This window comes from Ostrinia nubilalis, chromosome 16 (assembly GCF_963855985.1).
Source record: "Ostrinia nubilalis chromosome 16, ilOstNubi1.1, whole genome shotgun sequence".
NCBI lineage: Eukaryota > Metazoa > Arthropoda > Insecta > Lepidoptera > Crambidae > Ostrinia > Ostrinia nubilalis.
The window spans coordinates 1,909,229-1,923,488 of NC_087103.1; the positions used below are offsets into that span (position 1 = coordinate 1,909,229).

At 40.8% G+C, this 14,260-nt stretch overlaps 2 protein-coding genes across 3 annotated transcripts; one reads left to right on the plus strand and one right to left on the minus strand.

Moving 5' to 3' along the window:
- Positions 1-76: 76 nt before the first annotated feature.
- LOC135079221 (D-amino-acid oxidase) lies at positions 77-2,046 on the plus strand. 2 transcript variants are annotated; one of them, XM_063973809.1, is made up of 8 exons: positions 77-199; positions 275-378; positions 565-768; positions 882-1,107; positions 1,217-1,278; positions 1,364-1,481; positions 1,694-1,802; positions 1,890-2,046. In XM_063973809.1, exons 1-8 carry the CDS (start codon positions 113-115, stop codon positions 1,985-1,987), a joined length of 1,008 nt encoding a protein of 335 aa, XP_063829879.1. In that variant the 5' UTR covers positions 77-112; the 3' UTR covers positions 1,988-2,046. The 2 variants fall into 2 exon arrangements, with proteins under 2 accessions (XP_063829879.1, XP_063829880.1); XM_063973810.1 differs by lacking the exon at positions 275-378 and having other exon boundaries at positions 107-199.
- On the minus strand, positions 1,962-4,951 carry LOC135079503 (omega-amidase NIT2-like). The gene is made up of 7 exons (XM_063974159.1): positions 4,732-4,951; positions 3,972-4,144; positions 3,734-3,856; positions 3,496-3,618; positions 2,750-2,918; positions 2,253-2,486; positions 1,962-2,168 (listed from the first exon to the last, which is right to left on the minus strand). Exons 1-7 carry the CDS (start codon positions 4,901-4,903, stop codon positions 2,068-2,070), a joined length of 1,095 nt encoding a protein of 364 aa, XP_063830229.1. The 5' UTR covers positions 4,904-4,951; the 3' UTR covers positions 1,962-2,067.
- Between the last annotated feature and the right edge of the window lie 9,309 nt (positions 4,952-14,260).

Sequence of the window (14,260 nt, forward strand, 5' to 3'; positions counted from 1 at the left end):
TAGAGATTGGTTACTTACTCGCATTAATTACCTTTGACCTGTATGGTGATAAGAACTGATAGCCACTTAAAAGTCGATGAACTAGAGAATTTTTCTTCAAAAATTTATCAATATGAAAGTGAAAATTGCTGTTTTAGGAGCTGGAGCAAATGGACTAGCTTCTGCGGTCAAAATTCAGGAGGCTTACAAACATGCAGAGGTAGGAGACATCCAGATTGTGTTAAGCAAAAATAGATTTATCTTTATTAACATATTATATTGCTATGTTCATTAGGTGGTGATAGTTTCTAATGAGTTCTCCCCAGACACGACGGCTGATGGGTCTGGAGGATTATGGTACCCGTATCTTTGCGGATCTACTTCAGAAAACTTATTAGCGTAAGAGTTTTATTGTGTTTGCGTACTTTGCGTTAAATTTAATCTGTGCAATGAAGAAGCGTTTGTTGTTCTTGACTTTGTGTTAACGGTAGCGCCTGAAATTTTATTAATGGCAATTTTTTATTAAAGTTAAAGTGTTGTAAAATGTTTTGCAGACAGTCAGATATTTAAAATAATGTTTTACAGAAAATGGGGAGCTGAAACTTATAACTTTCTGCATGAAATCTGGTTTGAAGGAGGAAATAACGTTTGCTTGATACCATTCTATGAATTCTATCGGGACATCCAATATCAACAACCTCCAAAATGGCTTAATTCGGTGTTTGGTTACCACCAACTTAATGAAACTCAGTTAAATTACTATAGCAAATTGTACAATGTAGAGTTCAGGTAAGCTTATTCTCAATATTGTCTAAATTTCTTGACAAAATATAAAAAAATGGTGCAGGATGTAAGAAATTACACATAACATTAAGTACAAGTCCCATTTTTTTCTTTTAAAGATCAGGGATGACATTTCTTACCTTCGTGCTCCATCCTTCTTCACTCCTAAAGTATTTTACTGAAAGATTCAAATGCGCGAATGGGAAAATCTTACGGGCCGAAATTACCTCCTTGGATGATCCCTTACTTACCGATTTCGACGTGGTAGTGAACTGCACTGGCCTAGGGGCTAGGAATTTGGTACCAGATAGTTCAGTATTCCCTATAAGGGGACAGATTTCAAAGGTAAAGTTTTTTATTTATTTTTTAATACATTATTTACTTTTGTAATTAGGTTACTTTACTGAAATTGAGTGGATATTCATATGTGATCGACTTTTAAAATTTTTTTTAGGTGATAGCACCATGGGTCAACGCGGTCATTGTTGAAGATGGCGGAAACTACATCATTCCAAAGTAAGAATCATCAGAGTAGCAAATATGTTTTATACCTTTTCCTATAGCAAACTGTAAGTTTTGTATAATTTGTGGTATTTTTCAGTACGGAAACCTGTGTGCTGGGCGGGACGCACCAGGAGCATGACTACAACACTAAAATAAATGATACGGACACCGACTTCATTCATAACGGTTGCAGGACGATCATCCCTGGACTAGAGGTGAGACTATCCCTGACTATCAATTGTTAAGATCCTTCTACCTAGGTACTACGTATAGGTAATGGATAAGGGATAGATATGCTGTTAGTGTTTGATAAATTAACCGTGCTCCTACGCTATAAAAATAGTCAGTCTACATAATATAGGTATTAGGTACCTAGGTAATTAATTTGCTTTCAAATTATTATTAAGTAAATAAATGTTGATTCCAGCACGCAAAACTGGTCCGGCAATGGGTAGGTCTCAGGCCCGGGAGGCATGAAATCAGACTGGACCACGAAGTAAGAAATGGAAAGCTCGTCATACATAACTACGGCCACGGTGAGTTCTTAGCCTTTACCAGAACCTAGCCTTCGTTAGTGGAAAAAGAATAAGAGACCAAAGTCTCACTCATTGCCTTACTTGCAGGTGGAAGCGGCTTGACCTTGTTCTGGGGGTGTGCTCAGGAGGTGGTGGATATATTGAAGAATAAAACGCCGATTGAGATTAAACATTCAAAACTTTAATGAGTACTTATCAATGTGTTAATATAAAGATGTTAATAATAAACGTCATTTAATTTAGCATAGAACGTACATTTACATTTTTATGAAGACATCTTCATCTTCCGCACGGTGTTGTATAAGTCTGTCCTCCTCTGAGGCTTAATAGGCATTTGTCTTCTCACTTCTTCCACGACATTGAGGTCTGTAAAAATAAAGTTTGTTCTCTAACTTTAGCAGTCTCACACCGGAGGGCTTACTAGTGCGGCCCTAAAGTAATGCTACTCACCAATATCTTCCAGTATAGTCCCAACATTCTCGTCCAGTTGGGCCTTGATGTTTCCCCAGGGGTCCACGAGCATGGAGTGCCCCCAGGACTGGTAGTCAGCGCTGGTGTCACGCGCGGGGCTCACTAGCGCCACCCACAGCTGGTGGTCGAGCGCGCGAATGCGGCCGATTAGCTCCCAGTACCTCCTACCAGCCGTGACATTGAAATCACCGGGGAAAATTAGGAGGGAACATCCTGCAGGTTACAAAACTATTAGTACCCTTAACGACACAAATATTAACAAATCAATCGAGCTAACTGCGCACACCCCTCGCTAGAATGCGAATCTCATCCCATTTCACCCGCACACCACTACGTGTTCGCCCCGTTCCGTACCAGGGCATCGATGTGACGTCACGGCTGCCAGGTGCGCAGTTTACTCGACCGGGTTGTACTATTTACAAATTTTCACTACAGAGTTTAGGTATTTATAGGGGGGAAAATGCAGTTTGACTGACCATCTTGAGCCATGAGCTCTGCCATCTCGGAAAAGCACATGTCGAAGCAGATGCCGAGCCCGATCTTGACGCCGTTGAACACGAAGGTGGTGATCTGGTTTCCAGCCGATAGCATCTCAGATTCTTTGTGCTTTAACTTTTTCGGAATGTCTATGTCGTACAAGTGTACCTGTAATCATTTTTAAGTAGTCTAGGTATAGCAGGTACTCTGAAATGTTACAGTTCTCATGAAAAAGTAAAACATAACACCACAACGCTATCTGCAGTGTGTGATGTGTTTGAATAACAAAACATATTTCCAAACCGAGGCTGAGCGGAGAGGTCATGTGAATGCGTTGTAACCAACCTCATAAAGGTAGCAGGAAGGCGCTGGATGCAGGCCACCGCTACCAACGGGTCAAAAAGGAAATCATTGGGAGAGGCCCATTGTTCAGCAGTGGACGTCTTAAGGCTGAAATTATGATGATAAAACATGTCCTCTCCACTTGGTGGAAACCAGGCTCGAACACTACCTTGCTGTGGCGCGCCAGTAGCGCCCCGTCGCGGCCCCACACGGTGCTGGTGCTGTACAGGGCGCCGCCCTGCCGCTCGGGCAGCGTGCCGCCCACCAGCAGCGCCCTAACATACCGCACCTTCCTGTGGCGCGCCAGTAGCGTCCCGTCGCGGCCCCACACGGTGCTGTACAGGGCGCCGCCCTGCCGCTCGGGCAGCGTGCCGCCCACCAGCAGCGCCCTAACATACCGCACCTTCCTGTGGCGCGCCAGCAGCGCCCCGTCGGGGCCCCACACGGTGCTGGTGCTGTACAGGGCGCCGCCCTGCCGCTCGGGCAGCGTGCCGCCCACCAGCAGCGCCCTAACATACCCACCTTCCTGTGGCGCGCCAGCAGCGCCCCATCGGGGCCCCACACGGTGCTGGTGCTGTACAGGTCGCCGCCCTGCCGCTCGGGCAGCGTGCCGCCCACCAGCAGCGCCCTAACATACCCACCTTCCTGTGGCGCGCCAGCAGCGTCCCGTCGCGGCCCCACACGGTGCTGGTGCTGTACAGGGCGCCGCCCTGCCGCTCGGGCAGCGTGCCGCCCACCAGCAGCTCCCTAACATACCCACCTTCCTGTGGCGCGCCAGCAGCGCCCCTTCGGGGCCCCACACGGTGCTGGTGCTGTACAGGGCGCCGCCCTGCCGCTCGGGCAGCGTGCCGCCCACCAGCAGCGCCCTAACATACCCACCTTCCTGTGGCGCGCCAGCAGCGCCCCATCGGGGCCCCACACGGTGCTGGTGCTGTACAGGGCGCCGCCCTGCCGCTCGGGCAGCGTGCCGCCCACCACACACACGCCTGCCTCCGCCGCCGCCGCCGACAGCGCGCGACACGTCTCCCCGAATGGCACTTCCTCTGCGTTCACTGTCACGGAGTTAACTAAATTTAGCACAGTGTTTCTAAACCTGTGGTCCGCGGACCCCTGACAAGCATATGTATGGGAGTCCGCAGCCTATATGAACCATTTAACAATCATAAATAAATGCCACCAAAAGTCTCGTAATTGCAGATTTTTTATTTAAGGGGGTCCTTAAAATTGTGCTTGGTTTCCTAAGAGGTCCGTGGACAAAAAAGTTAAGAAACTGGAAGAATTTGAAAGAGTAACACATGGAAATATAAACAACGCAGTGTCACTTATTAGAAAACACCCAGACAAATTCATGCACACAAATGCTTGTAAGGTGCTGGAACGAACCCGCGACCTCTGATTAATACGTCACATCAAACAGCCTACTGAATAATATCACAGTCACTTAAGTAGGTATAGGTAATGTAATGTACCTACTACCCATAACATTGACCGCAGACGCATCACACCACACGCAACAGAATTTAGTTTGCTTTCATATAACGCTGCGTCCACTATCCGCGAACCCGAATCACCGAAACACCGAACGCAACTTAAATCCGTTGATGATTGACTACCCTTAAAGAAATGGCCAGGTGCTTACTGTTCTCCTTTGGCGAGTTAAAGCATTCCGGCAGAGCGACCAGCTGTGCGCCTTGTTGCTTGGCCTTGTGGATCTCCTTCACGGCGGCCGCGACATTCTTGGCCTTGTCCGGGCCCACGAGCATTTGGACGAGAGCTATCTTCAAACCTGGAAGTAGTCTTGATAGTGACATATTAAATGCTCAACTAGCACTGATGCTGGCACGGAGACGGTGTATTGTCTTATAACGCGATATATATACAGGGTGGCCCTGAAAGAAAGCTTTTCAAAATGTTGATGCCCGATTAGAAGAATGTTGTAGTTAACCGTCAAGGAAATTACTTGGACGATGTAATTAAAAAAAAGTAAATATAAAAATATATTTTATTCCATTTTCCTTAAATTGTAATAAAGAAAATTATACCACAGAATAATAATAAGTACTACGACTTACAGATTTTGTTCCTTTAATTTTCTAACACGCATTTCTTTCTGGGGCCCCCTGTATTTTACCTTGCACGGTTCACGCTGCAAGACGAGCAAGCAATCCGTAAAATTGAGGACAAAGCTTTAATTTTGAAGTAGTAAATACATAATAACATGTTGTATGCATGCATATTACTTAGTACAAAGTAGGTTTTATCTAAATATGTATACAGGGTGTTTGGCGGAAGGTTAGTCAAACTTCGTGGGTGTATTAGGTAAGGTCATTTTAAGAATACAAGTTCGCCCATTTGACCCTAAGTGAGCTACTTTTTTTAAATTGATATTTTTGTCCACAGCAAGCGGTAAACGTCATTCTATATTATTAATTATTTTCTTATTAATTTGCAAATAATATTTTTATTGTGCTTAATGTACTTATATCACTTATATCAAAGTAATGATCGTTATTCCATTGTGTTAAATAGTACTACTAGTAATTCATACCTAGCTAATTTCATACTTTTAAATATCCTAGTACCTGACCTAGTTTCATAAAATAAAGACTATTAACTCAAGCTTTTTATTTTCAATAAATGTAAAAATGCGTAGTTTTGCCAATACGCTTTCTTTCATAAAGCTAAGTCAGGTAGGTACCTAGTTTTGAAGATATTTCTAAACGACAAAATCCCGGTCGTATACATCCCAAGTAGCATTTTACTCCATTTAAGAGTTCACATTTAGTTCCAATGTGTACTTAAAGCATTAGTACAGTTCACTCGTGATGTATAAGCTGTATTATTGCAATTAATTACACCTATACCTGTCTAAGGGACTTATAGGAGTGTAGACTAGTGTAGAGTTATACTTTTATACGATTGTTGGTGTTATAATACTCTAACAACTATCCTTTAGTCAGCCATCTGACTAAGAGCATTATAGGAGGGTAGACATACGGCAACCGCTGTTTAACGGCCTACTTGTACGATGTTATAGAGCTAGCATTTTAATAGAACACACGTGGTCATTTATAAAGCCAAAGGCTGTTATGTTTACTTGTTTTAGACTGTTATACAGCTAGTAGCTGTAGTAGGACTTGTTTGTGATAATTAAAATAACCTTTTTTTACTATCTGTACAAAAGTGTTTCAATGGTTCGCATGTACACTGTAGGCTGTTAAAAGGACTATATGTGTTGTCCATTAACATCAATAGCAGTTTATTTGTCCACAAGTACTAACTCTTATATGCTTTAAGCTGAACATGAATGTGATATTCTATTACACATTTCCCCAAGCCTGTTTTTAGTTGTTCATGGTGGTTCTGTACATGATGCAGAGGAAAATATTATGCCTGAACCTGAAATTTCCCTTCAAAATATACAGATATCAGAGTGTGATGATTGCAGTTCTAGTGATAGTGAATATACCATTCTGATTTGGACAATTATTTAACCTTTCGCAAAAAAAATAAGAACATGGGCTATTGAAAATCGTATTCCTCATTCCGCTTTGAATAAATTGTCAAGCATAATAAACGAATTTAAACCGGGAACACTACCGTCTGATGCTTTAGGTATTCATACTTGACTATTAGTACCTGGGCTAGGCGATTTAACGGACATTAATAATTTTTATTGCGGATCTCTAAAATTTCAGTATTTGAAAGAATTAAAGATACACAATTGACCTGAACTAGGTACATCTTAAAGCTGTACATAAGTTCACATTAGAATAAATTTATAGACATTAGCGCTGTAGTGGTACAAATGTGGAACTTCATATAGATAACAGCATTCTAACAGAACACATGTGAACCTAATATACGCTCACCGCATTAAATTGGAGTTATAACAGTTCACATAGCCGTATTTCATATCCACCATTTTGTTCTACATAACCTAAAATATTTACCAAATAAGTCTCCAAAATTAATGCAGATTTATCACAAAATTCGCAGATAGAGCGATTGAGTTTTGGTTTCATGTTATAATTAATTACCGTAATACAATTATAATGCCAATCCAATATCAAAAACTGAAAATTGTAGATTTCCTCTCAGCCAGTTTTAAATATTTTAAAATGAATATCGCGTTTTTACAGAGGCGCGTAAAAATTTTAGCTGTAAATATGTATACATTTCACGATAAAGTTGCATTCCCAATGGCATTAACATTATTAAGTATTTAAAACCCGTGTTATTATTTGCATAAATGATTATCCGCCCGAGTTGTTTCCCTCTTGGCACTCACGTACAAATACCAAACTAATATTAAAATGTGGAAATAATTTAAGACACACGTGAACTTTAGGTAGCATTGGAGTACTTTTGTCGGACTTTATAACTTTGAAAGCTGTATATTTAGCCACTTGTTACTCTTTATTACACTCCGTACGTTGTATGGTTCACACTGCGTCCCATATAGTGCCGTAAGTCAGCCTTAAGTCCGATGTTACTACTTAAACTGCTATTATAATGCTATTATACTGCTAATGTACAGCCATAGTGAACTTAAGGCTGTCTAATTTGTGCCCAAACTGGTTCTATAAAAGCATTATAGCAAGCTATACAGCTCGTATACAGCTGACATACACAGCTAGTGGAGTACATGTGAACGACTATTGAACTCTTAAATGGAGTAAAATGCTACTTGGGATAGACTAGTAAAGTAATCCTATACTGCGATCACTGACCTAACTTCTTGATTTGTATATTTCGACGTTACACAGTCTTCCGCGATCACTGACCTAACTTGTTTTATAATTCTTCTACTGCTACTTTATTCTAATTAATTATTTGTTACTTGTGCTGTTAATTACAATTCTCAATCCGTAAATAATTTCTTCTTTCTACCGTGTTCGTACTACTGTCTTCGTAAAATCATCGTAACCGATTATTGTAATCGGATTACATGAACATCAGTTAACATCACTCGACCACGTATGTCCATTTGGACATATCGGAATGGCACGCTTTGACGAGCAACTTGCTGTATCTACTCTAATCCAATGATATTAAAGAACTATAGATATGTTACGTTCATAGAAATTACGATTTGAATCCGTGCCGAGCTATTCCAAATCGCACACATTGACAAATGTAACTGATAAGTGAAACAAAAGATACGAAATAGCACGCAAATGAAAGAGATAGCTATAGTTTTAACGATTCTGCACTAACTAATCTATGTCCGTAGCGCACGCATCCTTATCGCTCTAACGTCAAAACAAGATCGCTTTCTCTTTCTTAACTTGAACATGGCGCATGGCGTCTTGATTGTTTGCATAAATAATTGAAAACATAAATACTAAATAATTTTGCATAATCACATGTGGTAAGAGATCCCTTGTATTTTGTTTACTTTAGAGTCATAATTGGTACACTTTCGAAACACACACGATGGCATTTTTTATTTATTTTGGTAAGAACAGGAACTTACGGTGTGGTACGCACGCGATTGCGCACGACGCAGGCCACTCGAAGACTAAACACAAGACGTCCCAATTGGGACGTATTTGAGTATTCACAGCGCGAGCGCTTATAACATATCTGCTTTTGTTTTTATATAATATCATTGCTCTAATCCATATCTGTGGGCGTGACCGTTCTTCTTTGCATGTCTGAAAGGACTAAAAAGGCGATTATAATATGTTGTTTTCATCCTTTGTTACCAGTTTTTAAGCAAATAAATTATTTCTTTTCTTTTGTATTACATTTAACATATTGTATGCATTCAAATGACTTACTTACTTTTTTTTATCATAAGTAACAATTTGCGTCAATAACAATTCGCAATGTTATGCGCATAATATGTCCTGTCGACGTGGCGTAAAAACGGCGTATTGAAGTCAGACGACTTTTGAGAGTAGGATTGAGAGTTCGCCTGAGTGAAACGCCTGGCCTCTGGTATGGTAAGTCACCATCAGGATCTGGATGATGCTATTCTAGGGTCACCTAGGACTGTGATTTGTATTGTGACCTTTTTTGGCCCGCTTAAAAAATACTACACCTGACCCTACACAAAATTATGTTAGACATAGGGATGTTAGGCAGGGGCCTAATTAATGCGCGTTTTCACCATCAATTCCTAATCTTTAAGTGACCCCTATGAAAACAAAATTATTATTCCTGTTATGTGTTACATAGGGTCACTTAAAAATTAGGGATTGATGGCGAAAACGGGCATCCGGTGCCGTAAGTAGCAATTATGGGATTCAATTTACAACACCGGATATACAGAAGTATTTTTAGTAACAAAACTAACAAACCCAAAATATGAAATAAATTTTAACCCAAAACATCTTTGTCTTTTTGAAGAAAATAAAAATAAAATATGATGTTATGCTGGTGTTGGCGCTTCTCGAGTCCTCGGGCTTCATCGAGATCGATCGGCCATCATCGGCTCCGCGCGAGGCGCCGGCACACTCCGTACGTGCCCGACGCCCACTCAGCCTCACGACCGTCACCGGTGTCAGACGCGGCCCTCCCACATTGGTCCTTATCTCGCCGTCTACTCGTCTGGTTCCTGAGTGATCGCTGTACAACTGCGTGTCACCGTTCGTCGTGGACTTTGACCGGAACAACGTGGAACCGTCGTCACCTTAGCCGCGTGGAAGAGGATCCTGGAGCTGATGTCACCTATTGTTGGGGAGTATACAGTTCATGCGTGAGTCGTTCCAATTAGTCGCTTCCCTATTTGTCTATTTTTTTTCAACTTTGCCGAAAATCGTTCCTATTTGCCAACTTAATTCATATTTTCTCATTCATCGTCTTGCTTCTCACTTTATCAGCCCGCAAACCTACTATCTGTCTCTTTCTTTGCGTCTTTTTTTGCCAGCTCGTGTTTACGTACACGCGGTCAATAACCCTAACGGGACCCGCCTTCCTTACGTAATCGCACTAAACTGCATTGACTGCATCAATCAGCTGTTTGCGCGCTATTCATTCATTTTATTACGCATAATTTCCCTTTCTTTCATTAAACTTTACACGTGCTTGCTCAAATCAAAATGGCTGACATAAAATCTTTACTTAAAAAACGAAGCACGTATAAATGTAAGCTTACAATCTTTACCAATTATTTAAATTTATTAAACACTGGATCCACAATTTCAGAATTGCAACGATTAGACCTCGAGGAACGCTTTAGTAGATTCAATGTTATGTACACTGAATTCGATGCATTGCAGAGCGAGATCGAGATGCTCGAGGAGGACCCCGAGGACCTGCTCGAGGAGCGCGAGGACTTCGAGCGCCAGTACTTCAGCCAGGTGGCCCTCGCACGCTCTCTGCTTGGGGTTTCTTCCAAAGGTTCCGTATCAGACTCCAAACATGATAACACTAATGCACAATTCAATAACAACTTTGTTCGATTACCCAAAATCAATCTACCTAGCTTCGATGGGAACTATCAATACTGGCTCGAGTTTAGAGACACATTTATTTCGTTAATTCATGATAATAATAGCATAGACAATATTAACAAATTTCATTATTTGCGAGCTTCACTCCAAGGAAATGCAGCCTTAATTATAAAAAATATTGATTTTACCGGCGATAACTATAATGTGGCATGGGACTTATTATGCGAACGTTATAATAACAATCGACTTCTTATAGACAATCATTTGCAGGCAATATTTGATGTTGAGCCCGTATTGAGGGAGTCCAGTACTTCTCTTAGAAACTTAGTTGATGTAATAAATAAAAACATTAGAGCTCTTACAACATTAAAACAGCCTACTGAACATTGGCATACTCTTCTTATTTTTATATTGGCTAAAAAGTTGGACATAACAACAAGTCGCCACTGGGAAGAGTATCGCAATGAGTTGTCTACTGAACCCACTTTACATCAATTTTGTACTTTTATAGGAAGGAAAGCGGACTTATTAGAATCAATTGAAACAAATCATAACTCGTCTAATAATAATATATTGGTTGCCTTAAATAATAATCATACAAACTTAAATAAACAAACACAACAAAATAAAAAATCAAACAATAACAGTTATAATAATAGTAAACAAAACCTTTTAAATTGTCCGCTTTGCTCCCAACGCCATTTACTATTTTCGTGTGAATCTTTTAGAGCTTTGTCTATTGAGAACCGTATACAAAAAGCAAAGGATTTTAAAGTTTGTCTTAACTGCTTACGCCCTGGTCATTTTGCTAAGCAATGCAAGCTCACTCATTGCAAATATTGTAAAAGTAAACACAACACTCTTTTACATTTGGAATCACAAAATTTAGTACCTTTTATTAATCCTTTGCCTTCTGCTATTGACAATGTTACCTCCGCAGCTACTTCCTTGCAGATTGCTACTTCTTCCCATGTTTTACTGTCCACAGCATTGGTGAACGTCTTGAACACTTCGGGCGAGAAGTACACTGCCCGGCTACTACTGGACAACGGTAGTACAGCCAACTTCGTAACGCAACGCTTGTGTGACAAGTTGGGTTTGTCACGATGCGGCACGAGAACAAAGGTCACAGGTATCAACAACCATATCTCTTCAAGTTCACAGTCTTGTAACCTCACAATCGAGTCTTTATGCTGTGCCTACAATCTAGATATAGTGTGTCATGTCTTGCCTGAGATCTCTAATGTTCTGCCCTCTTCTTTCGTGAACATTAATCACGTACCTATTCCCCCAGGTCTTCAGTTAGCTGACCCGAATTTCAATATTCCGTCGGTCATCGACATCCTGGTAGGCGCGGAAGTCTTTTGGAATGTCTTAGGTTCCAATTTCATTGATTTAGGTAAAAATCTCCCCAAATTGTGTGAAACAAAGTTTGGCTGGTTGGTTTCAGGAAGCGTATCATGCCAAAAGAATAGCACTACTTTTCAGTCCTGTAACCACACAAGTTTAGCCCCTACTCCTGACCTATCTCAATTTTGGGAACTTGATTATGTCTCACCTAATCACTCACAATCTTTAGAGGAAAGAGCATGTGAGAAACATTTTTTTGAGACAACCTTCCGCAAGGACGACGGTCGTTTTGTCGTCTCTATGCCACTGAAACAAGATCCAAGTTTACTGGGACTCTCTTACGAAAACGCTAAATGTAGGTTCTTGTCGTTAGAACGACGTTTTCACCGCGATTCCATCTTCAAAGATCGATATTTTGATTTCATGCACGAGTATGAATCACTAGGTCACATGACATTAGACAATGATTGCGCCTCTATGCCTAACAGCTCTAAGGGAAGTTATTTTATTCCACATCACGGCGTTATTAGGGAGTCTAGTTCCACTACTAAGCTTCGCGTAGTTTTCGACGCTTCAGCTCCCACTTCTTCAGGAGTGTCTCTTAATGACCTCCAAATGGTAGGGCCTGTCGTTCAGGATGATCTATTCTCCATTTTAATACGCTTTCGCCAACATAGGTACGTGATTTCGGGCGACGTAGAGAAAATGTACAGAGCGATAGAATTAAATCCCATCCAACGACCCTTACAAAAAATCATATTTCGGTTCGATACAAAGGAACCTCTTAAAACCTACACTTTAAATACAGTAACTTATGGTACTGCTTCTGCGCCATATTTGGCCACCAAATGTCTAGTGAGCCTCGCGGACAATTTAGAAGACAGTCACGTTAAATCCGCTATACAACGTGATTTTTACGTAGATGACTTCCTCCATTCTGCTAGTTCAATTTCAGAAACCATCGATGTTGCTAAACAAGTAGCATCGGTACTGTCTTCAGCCCAACTTCATCTACGTAAATGGAAATCAAATTCTCCCGAAATTTTGTCTCAAATTAGTGGCGCGCATTCTGGTGAGCCAAATAATTCTATTGACTTTTCAGAGCAGGGCCAAGGCAACTGTCAGTCTAAAACTTTAGGTCTTCATTGGATTTGTAATACAGACAACTTAACCTTTTCAATTCATATAGAACATTCTAAAATTATAACAAAACGTCACATTCTTTCGGTAATAAGCCAAATTTTTGATCCCCTGGGACTTGTGGGACCATGTGTCGTCGAAGCAAAAATCATTATGCAACGTTTGTGGCTAGAAAAGTACGATTGGGATGACACGGTTTCACTTGAAATTAGTGACTTATGGTTTTTGTTTGAAAGTACTTTATCTTTTCTTAATAAACTTAACATCCCACGCTGGATTTCCAGTGAGGAATCGTCTATTTACGAGGTCCATGTTTTCACAGATGCATCCGAGAAGGCCTATGGAGCTTGCCTGTACATTCGATCTTACAACCCTGGCTCAAACTCGGTGCATGTTCAACTTGTGGCGTCTAGAAACCGCATAGCTCCCATAAAACCCACCACCATACCTAGACTTGAACTCTGTGGTGCGTTGTTAGGTGCAAGACTGTGTACAAAAGTAGTTAACTCGCTTACTTTGCACATAGATAAATGTAGATTTTGGTGTGACTCCACAATAGTTTTAGGTTGGCTGTCAACTCCATCTACTCAATTAAAACCCTTTGTGCGAAATAGAGTCAACGAAATTCAAGAGAGTACTTGTGGTCATACCTGGAGCTACGTGCCGTCAAAGGACAACCCGGCAGATCTCGTTTCACGGGGCCTAAGAGCTGACGTCATTGGCGACACCCGTCTATGGTGGTCTGGACCTTCATTTTTAACACAGAGTGAAAATGAATGGCCCGTCATGCCTAATGTCGTGAAGCGTGATCTACCTGAAGTAGCTTCTCACATCATTAGCAGTAGTGATGCTGTAGATAATGCTTGTAGTCGTAGTAGCGCTTTCTTAACCAATAACATTGACATAACAATTATTCAATCTTTAATATCGCAATACTCAAGCTTTACTAAGTTACAGCGAGTGGTAGCCTATTTGTGTAGATTTGTTCATAACCTTAAAAACATAAATAATAAAAGGTGTGGCAATCTCTCTTTATTTGAATTAAAAAGTTCTCATGACTTAATTTTACATTGTGCTCAACTTCAAATGTTTCCTAACGAATACAAATTATTACAGTCCAAGAAGGCATTGCCACACAAAAATAAATTGATTCCATTATCACCATTTTTAGATAACAATGGTCTTATTCGCGTAGGCGGGAGGCTTGATAATTCCCCCTACGACTATAATTTAAAACATCCAATCTTATTATGTGGCTCTCATTACATTACTAAA